At 36.6% G+C, this 22,405-nt stretch overlaps 1 protein-coding gene across 2 annotated transcripts; it reads right to left on the reverse strand.

Annotated features, from left to right (window-relative positions):
* Positions 1–1,273: 1,273 nt before the first annotated feature.
* On the reverse strand, positions 1,274–22,015 carry LOC117421438 (prolactin receptor-like). 2 transcript variants are annotated; one of them, XM_034035882.3, is made up of 10 exons: positions 21,574–22,015; positions 14,963–15,096; positions 14,446–14,561; positions 14,140–14,272; positions 13,455–13,630; positions 12,063–12,229; positions 10,286–10,427; positions 8,973–9,075; positions 5,170–5,239; positions 1,274–3,833 (listed from the first exon to the last, which is right to left on the reverse strand). In XM_034035882.3, exons 2-10 carry the CDS (start codon positions 15,034–15,036, stop codon positions 2,898–2,900), a joined length of 1,917 nt encoding a protein of 638 aa, XP_033891773.3. In that variant the 5' UTR covers positions 15,037–15,096; positions 21,574–22,015; the 3' UTR covers positions 1,274–2,897. The 2 variants fall into 2 exon arrangements, with proteins under 2 accessions (XP_033891773.3, XP_033891775.3); XM_034035884.3 differs by lacking the exon at positions 14,963–15,096.
* Between the last annotated feature and the right edge of the window lie 390 nt (positions 22,016–22,405).

Below are 22,405 nucleotides of genomic sequence, written 5' to 3' on the forward strand. Positions count from 1 at the left end.
GATAACTATTTTGAATGTGATATTGAAATAAACCATGGTTCTACCTATATTAGCAGCTGTGTCCATATTTTCCACCCCATATACACATAGTAAAATAGCCATGATAGGAAATGGTCATATGAAATACAGTGTAAGCTGGAAGTTTAATCTTCCTCCTTAGATGCTTCCTGAGAAAGGTCTCTTAAATTCTAAACCTATCAAATAGTGGTCCAGAGATAGGGTGTTCTTCAGATCTGACTAACTTAAACAGCTCTCAATTCCTCCATTTTAGTGGGTACTTTCTGTTAAAGCGTATTCCAAATTATTATTAGCATAAAATGTACATGTTTTTGGTTTTGTAGAACTTGATGCACCGCAGCACCCCTGCTTTAGAATTTAGCAGAGCAGATCTGATTTGAACAATCTAAGACAACTGTCACAACAATCATTATTTGGTTAAGAAATAGTATAAAGCTATAATGTATACTAATTTTAATTTGTTAAATTGTGTCTTATAAATATTCTGTCAAGATGACACATTTGCTTAAAAATGTACCAGTATCTTCTTTATGTTACATCAACATATAATACTGCTGAAGACATACAACCTAATATCTAGTAATTTAACACTAACTTTTTTACCCCACCTTCCCCCATTCACCAACAAATGTGTATTTAACCAATGCACTCATTTGATATTTTCTAAACCATGTCTAGCTTGAGTTACTGCATGTGACCAACAATGCCGACAATAACTAGTTGCAATATATATCTTAATTGGGATTTTGGGAAGTCTGATATCTACTAAAGATGTATAATGTATTCTTTCAGATACACTTTACTCTGAAACAAAAATCTTACAATAAACAATGCCAAGTGACATGTCATTTATACATTTTCATTTTACATGAAATATTTTTCTAATCATTTTTAGAAAGCCAAAAATAAACATCCTGACAGAATTCTCATTCATTCATTCATGCATCCATATATATATATATATATATATAATTATTTATTTATTAGCAGACTTATCCAGGGCGACTTACAATTGTTACACGATATCACATTATTTTTACATACAATTACCCATTTATACAGCTGAGTTTTTACTGGAGCAATCTAGGTAAAGTACCTTGCTCAAGGGTACAACAGCAGTGTCCTTCACCGGGGACTGGACCCATGACCCTCCCGTCAAGAGTCCAGAGCCCTAACCACTACTCTCTCCACACACACACATTTCATGTATAGGATGATCCATTTTACAAAATGTACCAGGTATGGTATATGTGTGTTTGTTTGGTTTTTTTTTTTTTGAACATTGGAATTAGGTGTGGAATTCCATGCAGGGAATGACATCCGTACACTGGATAAGATGTACTGTACTGGAATTGTGTCAAACATTTCCGCGATTGGCTGATTTCTGAGAAGTACTATATAAAAATAGGAACAAATCTATTGAACAGAAAATATTTTTTAAAAGAATGGCAAAGTTTTATGTAATTGTTTTATTGTGATTAGCTTTATTGTTACCGGTAATCTTTCCCAATTTTACTGTAAAGGACATGCAGTGTAATTCTATACTATATGAACTATAAGAAAGTTGAATAATGGTTCATTTTCCATGGCACAATAACTGAACACAATGGTCATTTTTATAAATTACTATACAAGAAAGTAGATTTTGTGCTGATTTGATTAGTTTTACATTTCCTTATTTATTTATTTTTGATTTTTGCAATATTTTAGTGATTTTGGGTCTGTTCCTCCAATATCATTGGATACAAAATATGAGCTGTAGTATTGTGAAAGTAATTACATCTACTGTACATTGAAAACACTCAGAAAGCTGTGATCCATGAATTACCAAACGTCAATGCTAGATGAATGTCCCATCACAAACACTAGAACATATATTATACAAATAAAGCTACATTGTGTATGAAAACCATACCACATCACCAACAAAACACAACATGTGTGTGTGTGTAGATATATCTATCTAATATATAAACTACACATATCTTTTTGTATATTATAGATACATTTTTGTAAAGCGATACACTTGTTCTCATATATATACACTTCTACAACCACATGAAGACATTATACCTGCCAAGGTATTAAATGGTTCCAAGATGGTGTTGGCTAAACAGCTTCTTCATAAAAAGAACTTAAGACAGTTTACTATTTCATTTCATTAAACTATGGTAAATGCATAGTATAACCATGGGAAAAGCATGGTAAAACTGAAGAAATATAGTGCAAAAATACTGTGGTAAACTAAAGGGTTGGAATACACAGATATTACAAATGTATCTCTCCTGACTATGCAAGAACGCATTTGATGTCAACAGCAGCTTGTATGTTTCATGGTCCCAAAATTATCATTCTTAAAAGGCAGAATGGAAAGGGTATATAAAATTCAATAATTATTAAACTCATGTGTCATTCATGTTATTTGGTTTCTAATTCTTGTCTTCTGTTTTTGCACATCCTTGAAACTTGCAAGCTCAGCAAAGTGCTCTTTGCGTCATCGATGTGAGGGTGAGATAGTGTATATAAAACAAACTGGACAGACACCATACAGGAAATAAATCCCATCTTCTCTGCACAAGTGTTCTTTCAATAGAAACAAATTCAAAAATATTCAGAAAAGTTGTGTGGAGTAAATGTAAATAATTTTATATACATTAAATTAACAGTTTTCAATTACAAAATAAGATTTGGAAAATGTGTCAAAACATTTGGCTTTACAGCATTGCTTCTCTACTTAATTAACTTTTTCCAATCTCTTTTTAAAAGTGCTACAGTATTTCCCTTTCTTTCAGACAAGTTCTTTTCTTGAGTTTTTCAGAACATTTCTTCAGAAGAACAGTACTGGGTACTGGTGGAGTAACCTTAAAGTGAAAAGTTATTTAAAATGACTGCAGGAGAGCAGCTGTGTCTACATAGCCAGATGCTGCCAACTGCATGCCCTCTGGTGCTGGAGAAGCAGGGAAAGTGCCCACCATTTTCCCAACCTGACATTGAAGACTGGGGTGTACTGCTTGGTTTTCCCCTTCCTGGGTGTTGCTTGAACCCTGGGCTCCTGTATCCCTTAGCAACAGCAGAACCCTGTCACTGACGACTCCACTCACTTTTGTGTATTCCTGCCCTATGAATTCTGGGGGTACACTCTTGTGTCCTTCAGTTTTTGGCTTTAGTATCAGCATGCTCTGCTGGTTAAGTTTTTGGACCTCAACGTACTCCACTGATTTGAAGGGCAGTAAAGGGGCGTGCTTCTCGTCGGCAAACCATGTCTCTTGGTCTCCTGAAACTGTGGAGTGCAACTCCCTGCATTCCTTAGATTTGCTTTGAGTGGAGCTTGTGTTTCCATGCATGTCAGCTTTGTTCCCTAAAGAGCTTGCCTCTCTGTGGATTTTAGATATGTTGTAGCAGGATGATTGCCGAGCCAGGAGAAAAGGTGAGTTGGCTGTTGGCCAAGTGTTTGTTTTTTCGCCTGCCGTCTCAAAACTGAGCAGTTTTCCATTGGTGCTACTTTTCCTAGAAAGCTTGACACTTCCCTTGTTGTTGGAGTTGCCTCCAACCTGTGCATAAGTTTTCGTGCTGGAATTAGACACCTCAAGGAGGAGAGTGTGACTGTCACAGCTCCCTCGTCCTGAGTCTTTATCTACATCATTGCCACTGGATTTCACTCTTCCTTCCAGATCATCCTCTCCTTCATTCATCACCAGTTTCTGCTCATCACTGTCATCTACTTCTAGAAACTCAACCATCAGGTCTTCACAGTCTGACGTTGGAGGGAAACCTTGGCAGCCTAAAGCATTTAACAGGTCTTCGGATTTTCCACTCTAAAAATAAATTCAAAAGAAACACGAATTAGCAAAACTCACACTTTACAGTTAGAAATTATACTACAAAAAATCACAAAATGGTACATTTGTTTGAGAAAGTATTTCATTGACCAGTTTTAACATTTCAGCATTTGTTATTATCTGAAAATGTGTATTTTCTTAATTGGCAAGTACATTTTTAATCAGGTAAAACAAAATGTTAATATCTCCTGATTATACCAAGATAAACTTTACAAACCATACAAATGAATAATTTTAGACTACCTAATGTTACTTTGAATAAAGTAATTCAAGATTAGTGCTAATCCTAGTCTGTGAAACCAGCTGTATATAACTCACTCTTATTTAAATGTAGATTTAAAAAAAAAAACAAAACGTTTTTTAGAGGCAAACAAACATTAAAACTAAAATATATTTACTGTGACATACTGTAGCATGGTTAAAACATAGTAACTCTGGTAAAGAATGATAAACCGCAGGTAAATACTCTGTGTACCATGAACCCCAATAGGGTCAAACTGAGTTCATTCAACTTATTTATTTAATTTTTTTAGTTAAAGATCAAGTACTACATTAGCAACAGTTTCTCAATACATCCAGGTTTGGTAAACATTCTTTGTTTAGTGTTTTTGTATTTGTACTTATTCAATGTGAGTTTGAATGCTCAAAACATGAACTTTAAAAGGTTCTATTTCAAGTAACGTGTCCATCTTACTGGATCTCTAATTATCCAAGTTGTATGACCTCAAATTTGACTGGTGATATTACTTTGGACATGTTCACCTAACTTAATTTTTTGATACAATGAGTTTCCTCAATTTTTAATGTCAACTCAGCTTCTTGAGGTTTACAATGAGTTCAATCTCAGACACAATGTATAAATAGCATGGGAAACTGCATGATTAATGTGCAAATATACCACGGGAGTTTTTTTATGAGGGACATAAAGGTTCCAAAGCAGGAGGAAGTTTACTTGTGACTGATCATAGAAAATGCCTGGTTTCTGATTTTATACATTGCACAGACTAAGCTATGGAAAAATGTAGTAAAATCTCACCAATGAATCAGATTTTAGTATACAGTTAAATATACTAGTACATTGTATAAAGTAAACACTAACCTTTAAAAGTGTCATCAAAACAAATATGTTTGCATTGTCTCATGAATTAATGTTTACGTTATAAGAAGCCACTATCTTAGTATTACTGACACTTATTATAAAAGGGTTGTGTTAAATGTATGCATTGTTATTTTGTTTCATGGTGGCACATCATTTTTTTTACATTTATTCAAAATGTAAAAAGTTTAATTGAAGGACAATTCATAAACTTACTTTCAGCAGCTGGGTATCGAACCCTATAATCTTTGGCCCAGGGACTGGTGGTAATAGATAACTCTTTATCCTAAAATGAAACAGAAATATTAGACATTGCATCAGCAAAAAATAGTATAGGGATTGGACTGCATATATGACATCTCACCAAGAGTAATTTGTAATTAACTATCAAGTCCAACAAAAAATGCTTGTGTAACATTTACTTCATTTAGCTATTTATCCACCCCATATATTGCCTACACACTACAAGAGTATGTTTATACATGTATACATTGTAGAAATATGCGGTGGATTATCTGTGTAAAGAGTTCTTCATAAAATATTAGGAAAACATAACCGTCTATGTATAATACTATTACAATGCTACTCAGATGTCCTTGAAGCCTTCGCCCTGCAGAGGATTTAAACTACAGTGCTGTCATGCATAAAGCAGAAAGATGTGTTTTAAGTTCACCAGCTGTTTCACTCTTGCCTCACAGGTTAAACTCACCAGTAGTAGTCATTAGCTAAAACAGTCTACATAGAGTAGTTAAGAATAATGCAGCAGTTATCATTCATGGTGAACTGTACCCTGCCGACTTTCCTCTCTAACACTGCGAGCACAAAGGCCAAGGCAGTGCTCCCTGTGGGATCCCAGCCAAGATCTGCAACTTGGTGTCATTTGCACCACATTTGCATGTCTCGCTCTGCACTCCAGTCAGAATTGCTTTTACAAGATGAGCTACAGTGCTGGGGACCCTATTGAGGACCTCTTTTGGTGCAGAAATAGCATTTGTTAAGATACAAACATCATTCTGAGTATTCATTTAAAAAAATGAAAATCTCAAAGATGCTATTAAAAAAGGTCTGACGTTCTACACTCATGCATATGCATTTAAAAAAATAATATATATATATATATATATATATATATATATATATATATATATATATATATATTAGATACACACAGTGCCTTGCATAAGTATTCACCCCCTTTGGACTTTTCCTCATTTTGTAGTGTTACAACCTGGAATTAAAATGGATTTAATTAGGATTTTTTGTCACTGATCTACACAAAATAGTCCATAATGTCAAAGTGGGGAAAAAAATCTACATATTCTTCAAAATTATTTACAAATAAAAAACTGAAAAGTCTTGATTGCATAAGTATTCACCCCCTTTGCTGTGACACCCCTAAATAAGCTCTGGTGCAACCAATTGCCTTCAGAAGTCACATAATTAGTTGAATGGAGTCCACCTGTGTGCAATTAAAGTGTCACATGATCTCAGATTAAATACACCTATTTCTGGAAGGCCCCAGAGTTTGTTAGAGAGCATATCTAAACAAACAGCATCATGAAGACCAAGGAGCTATCAAAACAAGTCCGGGATAAAGTTCTGGAGAAGCACCAATCAGGGTTGGGTTATAAAAAAAAATATCCCGAACTTTGAACATCCCCTGGAGCACCGTTAAATCCATTATTAAAAAAATTGAAAGAATATGGCACAACCGCGACTCTGCCTAGAGAAGGCCGTCCACCAAAACTCAGTGACCAGGTAAGGAGTGCATTAGTCAGAGAAGCAAGCAAGAGGCCAATGGTAACTCTGAAGGAGCTGGAGAGATCCACAGCTGAAATGGGAGAAACCGTCCATGGGACAACTATAACCCGGACGCTCCACAAAGCTGGGCTTTATGGAAGAGTGGCGAGAAGAAAGCCATTGCTGAAAAAAACCCATATCAAATCCCATTTGGATTTTGCCAAAAGGCATGTGGGAGATACAGCAAACATGTGGAAAAAGGTTCTCTGGTCTGATGAGACCAAAATTGAACTTTTTGGCCTTAGCGCAAAACGCTATGTGTGGTGCAAAGCCAACACTGCTCATCACCCTGAGAACACCATCCCCACGGTGAAGCATGGTGGTGGCAGCATCATGTTATGGGAATGCTTTTCATCGGCAGGGACTGGGAAACTGGTCAGGATTGAGGGCAAGATGCATGGAGCCAAATACAGGGAAATTCTAGAGGAAAACCTGTTTCAGTCTGCAAGAGACCTGGGACTGGGGTGGAGGTTCACCTTCCAGTAGGACATTGACCCTAAACACACAGCCAAAGCTACACTGGAGTGGTTTAAAAACAAGAACTTGAATGTCTTAGAATGGCCCAGTCAAAGCCCAGACCTCAATCCGATTGAGAATCTGTGGCAAGACTTGAAAATTGCTGTTCACCAACGGTCCCCATCCAACTTGACAGAGCTTGAGCAATTTTGCCAAGAATGGGCAAAAACTGCAGGATCCAGATGTGCAAAGCTGGTAGAGACTTACCCAAAAAGACTCACAGCTGTAATTGCTGCCAAAGGTGCTTCTACCAAGTATTGACTCAGGGGGGTGAATACTTATGCAACCAACAAACGTCTTTTTTTTTGTTTAATTAACTTTTGTGTCACAATAAAAAATATTTTGCACCTTCAAAGTGATAAGTATGTTGTGTAAATCAAATGGTAAAAATCCCAATTAAATCCATTTTAATTCCAGGTTGTACAAAATGTGGAAAAGTCCAAGGGGGGTGAATACTTATGCAAGGCACTGTGTGTGTGTGTGTATATATATATATATATATATATATATATATATATATATATATATATGCATATTTAATAATATTAATTTGATATATAGGGCATACAATTATATATAATAGTTATATATTTTGTATAACTTTTTTATTCGTATGAATTTAGTGATCTGGAGAGGACTGGCTTAAACATGATGCAGCTCTGCCAGTACACCTAAAACCTGACCTGAACAGCCCCTTGCCATTCACTTCTGGGTAACATTTAAGCAAAGGGTGGCAATTGTACCATATTGTTTGGTGGTTTTGTGAGGTGGGTTAATGGTCATTGAGGGGCGAGCTGGGACTGTCCCTCACAAACCAGATTCAAAACACAGAACCCAGAGGTTAAAAGACCCAAAAGGCTAGTGAAGAATCCAGCCATTTTTATTTTGCATATCTATGGTATTCAGTAAGATTTTTGCATGCATTTAATTAGTTTATCCAATTATAAGATAGATTTCCTTTGGGAAAAACAAACTCTTATTTAACATTGTAATGTTTTTGCGTTTATTATGTAAACTTAAAAGCAGTCCCTTGAAGTACATATAACCACAATACAATCAGCGCCACTTTATTGGGACGCCTCTGGAGAAGGAAAAATATCCCGAATAAGCAGCGGTCCCAATTAAACGAGAGGCAGAAGAGACGACTTTAGGTCACACTTTTTTGTTTCTTAAAAGAAAAAGAATGAAATCCCATTATGATTAAATGTTAAATACATAATTTAAAATACGAGTCAATGTTTTTTTTATTTTTTATTCCTAAACAAAATTAATCGTAATATTGTATCCCAATTAAACAAAGTGACGTCTCAATTAAACAAGATAAATAGCATTGGGAAGAACCGTCTCCCATTACGATTAGGCGGCACCGACTGTATCAGTGATACTGTTACCTTTCAAACCTGCTCCACCTCCAATCTACCCTCTTTATGGTACTGTATAGAAGTAGGAGGTCAAGGTCACATATGACATCATTTCTCAAAACCAGGAAGCAAAGAAATTATATATAGCAAAACAAGAAGTATGATGTTGGGCAGCTAAATATAGAAACTTATACAAATATCAATATTAGAGCAACAGAACGCTGAACCATTCAGAATGATCACTATCATAATGGCAGGGGGTCACTTTTCTTGAAATGAAATGCAGTTCTGTGTTCTACATGCCATGAAATGGGTATATGAAACTCATGAATATCATATTACCTGTTCCACTTTATAGCAACGGTCCAAGCTAGGATCAGAAAAATACACACAGACAGGAGGACAGCAATCAAAATCCATACTGAAGTGTCTCTTGGTCTGAAATCTGGAAAAAAAGATAATTTATTTTAATATCTGAAGTTTTATCCACAGCATGATTTTTAGAAAATAAATAACCTTCTAGTTCAAATTATTTTAGCATGATAATAATATAGCTTTGAATTAAGGGGGGGTTATGTTCATAAAGAGTTATACTAGAGAGGGGCGGCTCATCCATTTTGAATCTGAAAGTTAACTGATATACAGGTATAGTGATTTGTTTTATTAAAAAATGTACCCTGCAATAATACAAATCCAAGACATAGTCATCAGTAGACCAACTTTACATACACGCGCACAGACTTGCATACAACGCTTCCATCCCTTGGGATTTGATACAGTAGGTAGCCACTGGGTTTAATTACCAGGCAGTTGCATGTGAACCAACGATAAATAGATGGGTAAATTAAACATTATATAAGGGAGGTATTTTAATTACACCCAAACGCTGTCTCCATGAATGAATCATAAATATCATAAACCGGTTGATGAAACTGAAATAGAGGTGCAGTAATAAGATTCAGTATGAATTTAAGACAGATCATGCACAGTAAAATGCCTGCTTCAGAACTCCAATGTTACTTGATACACATTTAACTGAACCAACACAAATGTTTCATTTTATTTAGTGTATCAGCCCCCATGTTTTATAGAACTTTGAAACTTGTAGAATAATGTAATATTTCAGCACAATTCAGTTGTTACTGGAAATTAGATAAGGACAGCCTGACGTGTATAGAATTGATGAATGTCAAATGACCTAGTGGCACAGTAGGTCCAAATAGTCATACTCTATCTAAGTACAGAGGTTTTTACATCAGCTTTAGCATCAGCAGCAGCACTGGCACCCTGAGTGAGGCTAGCTTAAGGTACCAGGAAGCAGCATGTTAAACTTGCTAAATCTGAATTGTTATATTTGAGAACAAAAATACATTCACAATGATAAGGGTACCAGTGATAATGTTAAGTAACCTAATAATGCCTGCTAAATAACACAGTGACTAGCATGAACTAAGGACCAAGCATTAACTCCATGCAAAAACCTTAGGTGGGGCCTGGTGCTCGAAAATGAGATTCGGCATTTGACGCACTTGGCACATGTGATGCACCAGACGCATGTGAATGGCAGAAACTAATCTATTTCATAAGCTCATCAAAATGCTAGACTACAGTATTTGATGTTGTTTGTAATTAAAATAAATAGGTTGTGGACTCACAGTCAGGTATTTCTATGTAAGCAGTGGAGCTCCATTCACTCCAGAATCCGTGATCCGGTTTGCAGCGAACCTGCACCAGGTACACTTCCCCGGGATGTAAACTAAACACATTGAACTGCTTTTGCTGGCCAGCATAGTGGGACTGAAGACAAAACAATGTGAGGGTTAGTGGCATGCTGCTTACTACCGGTCACAGACAGATCTATTACTGTTTTACTGGCAAACAATGTAGATTCATATGCTCCACATTATCCTTTAAAACATTTGACCTTGCCAATTACTGTAGGTCTGAATACCTGAATATTTAGTTTAAAATAAAAGCAGGAAATCTCATTAAAAGGTAAATCATTTAAACCTGAATGACCAAGACTGCACTGTTTTTTAAACATCTATGTTTAAGCAGCATTGAGGCAAAATATGTTCTGCAGTTGCATTACTCCACTTGTGCACAAACCCCTCAAAAACAAGTTATGAAGACAGTATTAGTATTCATTGATTAATTTCAGTGGTAAGAGCCTCCAAGATTATCAGTCACCATCCAGTATCTGTTTCCATTACCGTCACCCTTCTTTCATAGACCAGCACTGTTTTAGACATTAGAGAAACAGAAAACCCACAGTATCAGACCCTACATTTCCAAATGTTATATATACACTGTTCTTATTTTGTCATGCTCAGGGGTGGATTCAATCTAAAAATACAGTGGCATATTATTTGGCAGTTCTATGGCAACATTCAAACAATCTTTCCAGAAGGTGTGGTATACGCGTTTTAAAATACAAGCTTATTGATTGTTCATACAAAACAAAACAGCTAGGAATCAAGTCACTTGTAACATCACAAATGTGACAAAATAAGTATCTCCGTCGAAACACAGATTATTTTACATGTTGGATACTTTAAGGATTTTGGCAGCAAAACCTCCCACCTCAAGATGAAATCGGATTAGGAAGTGCATTTGAAATGTCATAATAGTTTCTGGAGGAAACAGTCAGTTATGAAATTGGGGAGCAGTGTGGAGTCAGGGCAGCAGTGTGGAGTAGTGGTTAGGGCTCTGCACTCTTGCCCAGAGGGTTGTGGGTTCAATCCCAAGTGGGGGACACCCGTGAGCAAGGTACTTTACCTAGATTGCTCCAGTAAAAACCCAACTGTATAAATGGGTAATTGTATGTAAAAATAATGTGATATCTGTATAATGTGATATCTTGTAACAATTGTAAGTCGCCCTGGATAAGGGCATCTGCTAAGAAATAAATAATAATAATAATAAAATAATAATGAAATGCTAATGAAGTGCTGGGCTGATTAATATTCCCTCCTGGGATTAACATTTCTGCTGAACAGTCTGAAACCAGGGCAAACATTACTTTCACAAGAGTGTAAGTGTAGATCTTGACAATAGGGCTCTGTGTGTGTATTGTATTGATGTAAACAGTGGATAGTGTTGCCTTTTATGAGTTTAGGAAATTGATCCCTATGTAACAAGTATAAAAGGGCTACTGTAATGGCATTATGGAGAAAATGGGAGCCACGACCCTACCGTGTTATAACTTATTCCACACTATAACGACAAACAAAAGCATAGGAGCACAAACTTGGCCTTGTGAAAATGAATTCAAAATAACCGTCAATGCTTTAATCCAGCTATGCTTGAATTGCTCATCCCTTGTTACTGACTCTTAAAACAGGAGTGATAGCAAGATAAATCTGAATCTTCTTGAATTAGGAGCAGCCATATGGTCTCTCCCTGCTTCAGGCAACCCACGACATGGCATACCTCCCATTCGGCTCCTTTCTCTGGCTTCAGACGGATCTCATACTGAAGGGTGATCCAGCCAGACTTGGTATCGGCCTTGTGGGGGGGATCCCACTTCACCATCAGATAGGGTTTCTGGTCCTGGGTCCTCAGTTCTGCTGAGATGTTCTCAGGTTTGTGCGGCTGAACTGTAAAAACATGGAAGGACTGGCCTGGTCAGTCATTATGGGACTGAATGACAAGTATATTCACTTCACAAGAGGCTTTGTGGGGAGGCAGCCACTGTGCCTGGCTATAGCCATGCCTGTCAACACAGTACTATTATACTTCACCTTTCTTGAGTGTTAAAACATTGTCATACTGTAAACCACAGGGAAATCTGTTTAAAACTACTAATGGGATCATAGTGTTATCCAGAGATGCCTAGAGAAAGTCGAGTTGAGCCACTCTCACTGTTGCAAACGTTTTCCCCATGATATAATAGTTTAGGACCACTGCCCAGGATTTGAACTTATAAGGATAAAAGTACTGAAGCATAGTAGTTTTGTGAGCCAATGTATCAAACAGGCTTAGCTATTAAGAGACTAAAATCTATTGAACAAAAAAGAGAGACAAACTAAAAAAGTTGGTAGCATCTGTCATGTGTGGAGCAGTGGTTAGGGCTCTGGACTCTTGACCGGTGGGTCGTGGGTTCAATCCCAGGTGGGGGACACTGCTGCTGTATCCTTGAGCAAGGTACTTTACCTATTATTATTATTATTATTTATTTCTTAGCAGACGCCCTTATCCAGGGCGACTTACAATTGTTACAAGATATCACATTATACATTATTTCACACTATACAGATATCACATTATTTTACATACAATTACCCATTTTTACAGTTGGGTTTTTACTGGAGCAATCTAGGTAAAGTACCTTGCTCAAGGGTACAACAGCAGTGTCCCCCACTGGGGATTGAACCCACAACCCTCCGGTCAAGAGTCCAGAGCCCTAACCACTACTCCACACTGCTGCCCTCCACACTGCTTACCTAGATTGCTCCAGTAAAAACCAAACTGTATAAATGGGTAATTTTATGTAAAAATAATGTGATATCTTGTAACAATTGTAAGCCGCCCTGGATAAGGGTGCCTGCTAAGAAATAAATAATAATAGTAAAAAATGTGCATGTTATAATAATGGGTATACATATCAAAGCAGATTAAATGTCCTTTTATTTTCTCTGTTATAATGTTCTGGATAAATCTAAGCATTAAGGTTTTTGAAGAGCAACAGTGAGACAGATCTCACTGGAGCCAATAGTCAAAAGACGGCTTTTGAAAACAAGAAATATCCTAATTCTAAGTAAGAATGCATACTTTAAAATAAATGTAGCCAGCAAAACCACACAGAGTCTATTGTTTACTTACCTATGTATGCTACGTCCACAAACATAGGATCTGAAGACTTGTTCCCCAATGCATTCTGTGCAACAACACTTATAGTGTATGTTATCCAAAGAGATGTGTAGGTCTTGTTGAAATAACAGGAGTTTAGACCTGCAGTCTTGTAATCCGGGCACTCATGGACTGCATCTTCCCGGGATCTGCACAATAAAATAAAAAAAATGTACATTCAATAACAAACAGTTTGAAAAAATAATAATGAATAATAATAATAATTCTACCCATTACCATATTTACACCATCTCACATGCTTTGCTATTTAGCATTCTATTTTCCAGACTTTCCAGTTACTAAAAGTTTACTTCTGTGTTACAGGCAATAGATCTCTTGATGAGAATGCTATGCATCTCAGGTTGTATGCTGCACATAAAACATTTTTAAGGTGTCAAGAGGTGTTCTATTATCAGGTGGCTGAGAAAATGAGCTTTACCCAAATTAAAGTGGCAATAAAGTCTGTAAAACAGTAAGACCAACAGCAAAACAACACTGGACTTCTGAGAAAATGATTTTAAAGCCCTAGATATTATACATTAGATCATGGACAGGTAACCCCTCCCTTAAATTTTGTAGCTATATTTTATGCATTTAACTAAATAGAAACCAAAGGTTCCACTGCAAGCCAAGAGAGAGATGTACTGTATCATCTCACCCCTCCATGGTGTAATACAAAGAGTAGTTAGTAGAAAGCCCTCCATCAGAACCTGGCTGCCACCAACAAGCAAAAGTTTCTTTTTCTGGTGATCTGCAACGGAGCAACACTGGCTTTCCAGGAGACGTGTGACCTGAATAAATAACAAATCATTCTTCAGCGTTATCTTATTCTTGTCAAGTCTAGTAGTTCATACAATAACAGAAATTACTCTATACCTGACCTGGACTTTTTACAGCTTCTTTAAATAACTTGATTTCAATAGACTCAAATGTAGATGATATTTAAGAAATACATTTTACTTACCAGCATTTTCAACAAGCCAAGTTTGAACAAATAGCAGAAACAGAACACATTTCGCTCCACAAGCCTCCTTCATCCTTTCTGCTCTTTTCAAGGACTTTTCTAAAACTGATGGCTTACTGAAAAACAAATTTGGGAAAAAGACATTATAATTCATTACAATTCTGATTCTTGTTGTCCGGTGAAGGCTCTCCAGACAGTAAATGCAGCACGGCCTCAGAAGACTGCAGTGTTTGTGGTGGAAACAAGAATGTTGGGCAAATAGCCTCTTATTTATGCATAAACACAATCCAGTCCCACAAGCTTGCCATGTGACAAAAGCATTATCCATTACAAATGTTTACCTCAGTATACCATGGTAAAAACATAGCAAAGTCTTAAAGCAAAATGCACAATAGCATGGGACAAAACGTATCATGCACATTTACCATAGTCAAATTGATAATGCCAAGATATCTCAAGGTACTTTAAAAAAAATACATTCATTAGTTTAGTAATACACCTAAGGGAGACGACATACCTACTAAAAGCCTCGCTAAAGGAAACAAGTGAGTCTTTTGTAAACCACCGGCAACCTATGAATAAAAATGACATTTGGAGTATCTGTCTTCATACCGCCCATGTGTTGCGGATTTGGCTTCCAGGTGTGTTTGCCTAAAAGGTAAATCAGCAGAAAAAAAATCAGTATCTAGACAGTTTTATTACAGGTATGTAAATGCAATTAAATAACTTAATATTCCCTATAAATCACCTTCAGTGAAAATATCAATTTATGGCTATGCCTGTAACATGACAGTTCTTAATGGCGTATCCACTGAACTAGCCCAACATTAAAAAACATAAAGCAGTGCTAGCATGATAATGATCTTTCGGAAATACAGCAGCAGAGGTCAAAAGCAGGGCAGCTGCTATCACGGATGTAAACCTGAGTTAAGTAGGTATTGACCAACGTCTGCAATTGTCTTAATTCTAATTACGCTTAACAGTTTTAAAAATAGCATAAATAGTGAACTGAAGAGCATCTTCTTCCACTAGCACAAGTTAATCATATATACTAAGGACACTGGGACACCTTGTCCTTTTCAATGGGTAGTTTACTAGTTCCTGTTTTTGAAACGAGCAGTGGTAATACCATACTGTACTGAACACCACTTCCAAGTTAAAAAAAACCAGTAACAACAATAAGAACTGTATAGTAAATATCATTAGTAATTAAAGTTAAAAACCACTTACATTTACCCAACCTGTATAAACCTGTATAAACCAGCATCACCCGATACAACCCAGATTTTTCAACACAAACAAATAAACAAAGGCACCTTGAAAACACAACAGCCTGTCTAAAGTTACCAGACCAGTTGTCTGGAACATTTATTGTTTTCAGAAGATTATGTTTAAACCTTTGAATAGGATCCTTACAATAGGGAACAAGAAGTATGTCAGACAGACACCATGATCTTTAGAAAATCTTGAAATAAGTCTCTTTAAGCCCACGGTAAAATAAAAATAAAGAATAAACTCCTTAAACGTTGCCTGCTGAAACATCTACTATCCTAAGTGTCAAAAAATTGTTAAATCTCTGTAGGTAATGTGTTTTGTCAATGCAGTCAGTTTACTGGAGCGTTATACATGTTTACAGTGCTTTATGTTTTGCTTTGCATTAAGTGCCGATAAGTATTGACAAATGTATGCAAAGTCTTTAAAGAGGAAGTAGCAGGGTTCTGAAAAATATAGCGTTACACGTCCCCACGTGTTGCTACAATTCCCATTTTTCTTTTCATGGTTAACATCCTGACAACTTTTTACCCTTATAACTTTAACATTTGTTTCAAAGCTCTTTTCAAAATGTCCGCTCTAGTGCACTGGAGTTTGCGATATGTCCCCTAATCACTGCAGGAAGAGCGATTTAAAAAAAAAAACCCAAAACAAACAAACAAAAAAAAACCTGTAAGCGCTCTGGCTTTTCTGTTCCATACCACATCATGGATCGTTACTGCCATGTTACCCGTTTGACAATGTGGACAATAATCCTAACCCTATCAGTGCACTAAGCGGACATTTTGAAATGATCTTTGAAACATTTAATGACAAAAATTACAGGTACGTTATTTACAGTAAACCATTGTAGCAACACCTGGGGACATGCAACGCTATATTTTTTACTTAATTTTACAATAAAGGGGTGCTAGTTATACACGGAAAGAGACGTAAATTTAACTCCCATAGTGTTAAATATTTTACACTATGAAAGTGTTTTTTTTTTTTTTTTTACTTTTTCAAAAGCATAACTTTTACACTGTGGAATGTGGAGCCATATGTACACTGGAAAAGTATTAGATTTGACTCCTACAGAGTAGATTTAACACGGCCAATTTGTTGTGTTGCATGTGCAGAGGAGCCCTGAAGCAAAACATTGACGTGCGCCTCCTACTTGATGCCTCTACAAATAAAGACTGCAAGTCTATTTAGTTGTCTAGGACAGATAGCCATAACACAATGTTCTAAAGCTCTTTATATCATGTCAATGTTTACTGTCCATTAAATATATACGTAGTGTACTTTATACTTCATGTAGTGAGGATTCGTTTTCGGTCATCACTGAGGCTTGGAGTAATTTTGATGAGTGAGAGCAGAACCCGTAGGGCAATCCATTCTAAATATCTAAGTAGATTACGTTTATTTTTAGACTGCCAATTCCAATCAAACATTTAACCACAACAAAAATCCATTAAGTTATCATACTGCTAATAAGTGTGGGAAGATCAACTCAGTGCTCCCAGCAGAGGGCTTATTCTATAACATGTGAAGCTGCATTCAGTCAGGCAAGAATTAAGAATTTGACTGATCAGGGAATTGCCCTGGATTGTATCAAACATGTATTCTTCAGGGTAATCCCATGATAATCAGGGATAGGTAAAGCTGAAATCCACGGCGTTCCCCAGCAACTGTAAAGTCTCAGTTACTAAAGTGTTCATATTGTTAGCAAACAAGAAAACATGTTTTCACCATTTCAAAGGGTTGTATTCATCGGCATGCTAAGATTGCTTCCTGGATCTCAATCCCCCAGGTTTTTATGTAAATTTGTGTGAAAGTTTGTGATTTTTTTTCTTTCAAGTGGAAAAATAAATGCTCACCCTGATGTGTGTTTATTCAGTTTGTAGAAATGTTCCACTGCATTGAAACCTCTGGATTCAGAACTGTTACAGTTGTTTCTGTAATTTCTCTATATCTTTTCTACGTATCAGATTAGTAAATTCCAGTTCCAACAATTTGCAGGTTCTTATGAAACTAGGTGGGGTAAACCTTAGCAAGTTTCTTGCAACATTCCACATCTACAGTAGTACATGTATTTCCTCCTAATGAACACAAAAATATTAAGTGTAGTAAAGGTGATAAGGACATAATATTGATAGCCAGAATGTGGTTATTTTAATACATACATTTTAATAAGAAATCAGTGCAAAAAAAGCATAGTATTTTATTGTTTAAATACAAAACTAAAAAACAGCAGATAGGCCTTGTTGTCTGTTCAATAATCAAAACAAGATTCTAAAACAAACAAAACTAGGCTTTAATACACTTTTTATCCCCTCTCATTTTCATCAGACAAGAGTCTAATCCTTTCGTTTTCCAGACTCTCACTTTACAGGCATACAAACCCACCTGACCGTACATCGTTTGTTATGTGTACCACACACAGCAAGCTAGGCTGTTATCTGTAACACAGGAAAGTATAACATTCCATGACAGTTTGTGGACTTAACCTACTTTCATGCCAACAGTCCCTACATGTCATCGGAACAGTCCAGATTTCCCGCCAAACGTCCTCACGATTTAACACCAAAACACCCAGATTCGTTACTGGGAAATGTACCCCATCTCTCGTGCTGCTATTCAGGGTGCACAGACCAGTTGGCATTTACAGAACGTACCCGTCCACAGGACCACACCTCATTTTCTTACCATTCATCAGATCCAGTCATCATGAAGTATTGCAGATTGCTGACCTTTGCTGCTCTGATATGTCAGTAAACGTGAGGATGCCAATAAGAACTGAAAGACTGCAGTTGACGCAATACCCACCATTCATCTTCTCAGTGTCCTCATGAAGCAAGTTGAAAAAGCTGTTTAACAATAAGACTCTTTGAAAACAAAGTCACTAATAATCCTTGCACGGATTCACCAACAGCTTTCTGGAACCCAAAAGTTGTACCAAGATCTCCACCATCTACATGCCATTATCCCTGCATCAATATCACCTACACAGCACTGTCCCTGCATTATCACCTACACAGCGCTGTCCCTGCATTATCATCTACACAGCGCTGTCCCTGCATTAATATCATCTAAACAATAAAACTATTACATGTGTATTTCTGACTTATTTAATGGGGACTTTTCAGCTGTCTTTTAGCTTTTGTGTATCATCATTCTATCTCGGTATGTTACCATTTAGCAGCAAGTGAACAAACAGTACTTTTAAGCTGTTCATTGTAAACTATATTTCCACTCATCTTGATATTCATTAAAGTTCTCTTGACAGATTGTCAACATGGGCTATGTTAGGTGGTACAGCAAAACCCTTCCTCAATATGCCGAACCTATTTCTCCTTCTGTTAGGCTTAAGTCAAACTTGTGCAGCAAGTAACGAATACCAGACTATACACGAAGGGCTGCAAAGCATTTAAGTTTGAACTTTTTTGTAAAAGTATAAATTCAAACTGCTAATGTTTGAGAACATGTTAGAAGTGCCTACAGTTTTGTTTTCATTTTTAGAACTTAAATGATTCATAAATATGGCTTTGAAGCACAAGCTTTTTTTTTTTTTTAATTCTTGCTGAAAGAAACATTGCTTACAGATGCTGGCTGAAATTCTTTAACTCATTAGTTCCGGTATAAAAGAAAGGGATAGATTCTGAAAGCTATTTACTTCAACCATCATTAGCGCAATTTACCTCCAAGGGAAAAAAACACTTAATTATAAAACGAATAAGAAACACCTTAAGACTAATTACAAGTTTGTTAGTTAAAAGTAGTTGTTTATATCTGGTTTCATAACTTTATTGGGTGTGTTTCTCCTTTTTGAAAAAAAATGTGCTAATGAAAATGGAGTAAATATTTTGAGAATTTAGCCCAAAGCATGTTCTTACAGTTTTGAAATTCATGGAGTAGATTGTTATTGTCTTCTTTTAAAACAGTTTTGACAGGTGTACATATTTAACCTTGACATCAGGGGTTTTCAACCGGGGGTATTTCTAAGGGTCATAGGGTTTACACAGGACGCGTCAGAAATGCAAAAATAAAAATGAGCATAAAAGAAAATAATGAATTGTCTTTTTTTTTTTTTAATAGTATTATGTATTCTCTAAACCACTATGCTTAATTTTATTTTTGTTCAGCAGCGCATGGTTACAGTCTGACTATAGTTTCAAAATTATCATCCACCTGGGGCTCTCGAGTGGCACATCTAGTAAAGGCGCTCTGCGTGGAGTACTACTGGATGCGCCCTAAAAGCCTGGCTATCGCAGGTTGAGCGCTGCCCGGTTAGGGAGGGTTTAGGTCGGCAGGGCATCCGCGGTTCACCGCGCACCAGCGACCCCTGTGGCTGAGATCTGTGTTGCCCTTTGCCACTATATAGCTGGTGGCTTTGTTGTGCGAAAAATGACGGATTGGCAGTAACACGTTTCAGAGGACGCGTGTTTCATCCTCCGTTTCCCGAGTCGCTGGGTGGTTGCAGCTGTGAACTGGGCTAAAAATAATAATTGGGCATTCCAAGTTGGGGAGAAAACCGCACGCATGCGTGACTTCGATGTAGCGGGTTTCCACACTGATCAGGTATGGCTGCATTTTAGTAACAGCAGTAGCGTCTCGTTGAATTGCTTCGAGATTAAACATTATCCTCTGTACCACTGAATCCAAAAATCGATATATTTCACATGATAGGCACACAAAATTATGGTGAAATGGAAAGTAAATGTTAACGTGATAAACATTTACAGTTCAGATTATTTATAATAATTTTGCTGAACAGAAAGCTAATACGTGTTTTTGAAGAGACTCCCAAATACTTTAATTACAAGACCCAAGTCTTGTAATTAAAAGGGGACAGAAACAATCCCTTCACTGTGAAGCGTCATTAGCGCCAGTTTTGCAACCTTAAGGTGTAGTTACCTAATTTGAGAAAAATTGACCATTTGGAGTAAAGACTTTGGATTTCCAAAACTTTATTCAAAAGTGTAAATTACTCAATTTTAAGTTAAAAAAAAAAATCCAAGATACAAAATGAAAAATAAACAACCTACTTCACTAGATATTAAATTCATTCAATATGCCATAAATTTGCTTTTACATTAACAGTTTATTTGTAGTAAATTTTGTATTTATTACAAAATGGGAAGGCTGTTGTACATAATTTCTGAATGTTAACGTTAAATTCCTATTTCTCTCATTAAAAATAGACTGTTACAAATGTATTTTTAAACAATTACAAAGATACTAGTTACAGCTTATATACCACTGCCAATATAAAAGTGTGTACATTATCTGCAAACTCAGCAGCAATTAAGTTATTTGATGTTAATGGACTGAGATGCAATACATGGCTCCCAAACAAGGTTTCATTCCACACGACAGCTGTTTGTGTTAATCCATTTCTTATTTTTACACCGTGGAGTGAATATTTGTTTGTCATAAAGACAAGTTGTGTGCATTATTCCTGCAGTTGTTCTAGGCTCACAAAGATTACAGGTGACACAAAAGTAGACGTACCTCTCATTTAAAACGAAACTATCAAAAACAAACTTGAACTGCAAAGCCTATTCCTAGAAACAGAGTTCTACAAGACAAACATTTCGACCAGAGGTATTTTTCAGTATCTGATTATATACTCCCAATTTGCTTCTAAATTGAGGGAATGAAACAATCGTGTACAGGTGTTTGAGGTCCCGATTGACAGTCCTTATTTACTTAATTAAAGTATACTGCTACATACCATATTTCAATAGAAATAAAAACGCATGCACAGATAGGCAATGCATAACAACGTGTTGTTGCGGTTTCATAACATACATCCTCCAGATAGATACTGAGGATACCAGCTTTACAAACAAACACACTTTCGCACCTACTCACCTTTTTTGCACATGGTGGGGCTTAGGTAATTCCTGAAAGGTTTTTAATCAATTTCCACCCCCCAATTCCTATATTAAAAGCAAAGGTATTACTGAACTAGACATAGTCTGATCATTCCAATGGGATGAAAATGGATTTGCAGCTCTGTTCACTGTATCTCCTAGTTATAGACTGATTGACTCCTCACTCACACTAACCAAACAGATCCAGCTGGGAGGAGTCAAACCATCCTCCCAGACGGTCCCACATCGTACACCGACTCCACCCCAGTGTAAGTAAGTCTTCAATAGAATATTTCCATACAGCGTCTAAGTTGCTTTGAGAGTTAAGGTTACTAGTGTTCCGAGTTATTCCAAATTTTACAGAAAAATTACAGGATTATTATTATTTTTTTTTAAACTGGATTTCCTAGGTTTTGATAAAGTGTCTCACGACGACTTGTGTGGATGACGTCAAACACGGAAGAAATAACCAAAAACAAAAGCCAGTACTGCGGTGCGTGATGTGAATGCGCTCGTTTCTTTAAAAAAGGTTTACACAAAACAGGAACAAACAGAGCTCAAAACAAAACGGCACGTTGCCAAAACAAACAGACACTAAACAACACAGCGAAAACCTAAACAAGTATTGTTATTTTCTATTTTAAAGTTTACTCTCTACTTTCAGTATCTTCAATTTTTGTAATCAAATGCTAGTAATGACAATGTACACCTAAATGTCTGCGTTTGTTGTTACACTTTAAATTGTGAATTTCCATCCGCATTTGTAATGGCTTAGGGTTAGTTCTCATTACGGTCTAACTTGTTCAGTTCAGCTAAACCAATTTTCAGGA

This window comes from Acipenser ruthenus, chromosome 1 (assembly GCF_902713425.1).
Source record: "Acipenser ruthenus chromosome 1, fAciRut3.2 maternal haplotype, whole genome shotgun sequence".
In the NCBI taxonomy this organism is placed as follows: Eukaryota; Metazoa; Chordata; class Actinopteri; order Acipenseriformes; family Acipenseridae; genus Acipenser; species Acipenser ruthenus.

What these genes read in the sequence shown, in the direction of transcription:
- LOC117421438 (XM_034035882.3), bottom strand. Translation starts at nt 15,036, where the DNA reads ATGTCATTTTTATTCATAGGTTGCCGGTGGTTTACAAAAGACTCACTT. An exon ending in TTACATAGAAATACCTGACT is followed by an intron (nt 9,076 to 10,285) that starts GTGAGTCCACAA and finishes CTTTTTTTCCAG; the next exon opens with ATTTCAGACCAAGAGACACT. An exon ending in GTTGCTATAAAGTGGAACAG is followed by an intron (nt 5,240 to 8,972) that starts GTAATATGATAT and finishes GTTTCATTTTAG; the next exon opens with GATAAAGAGTTATCTATTAC.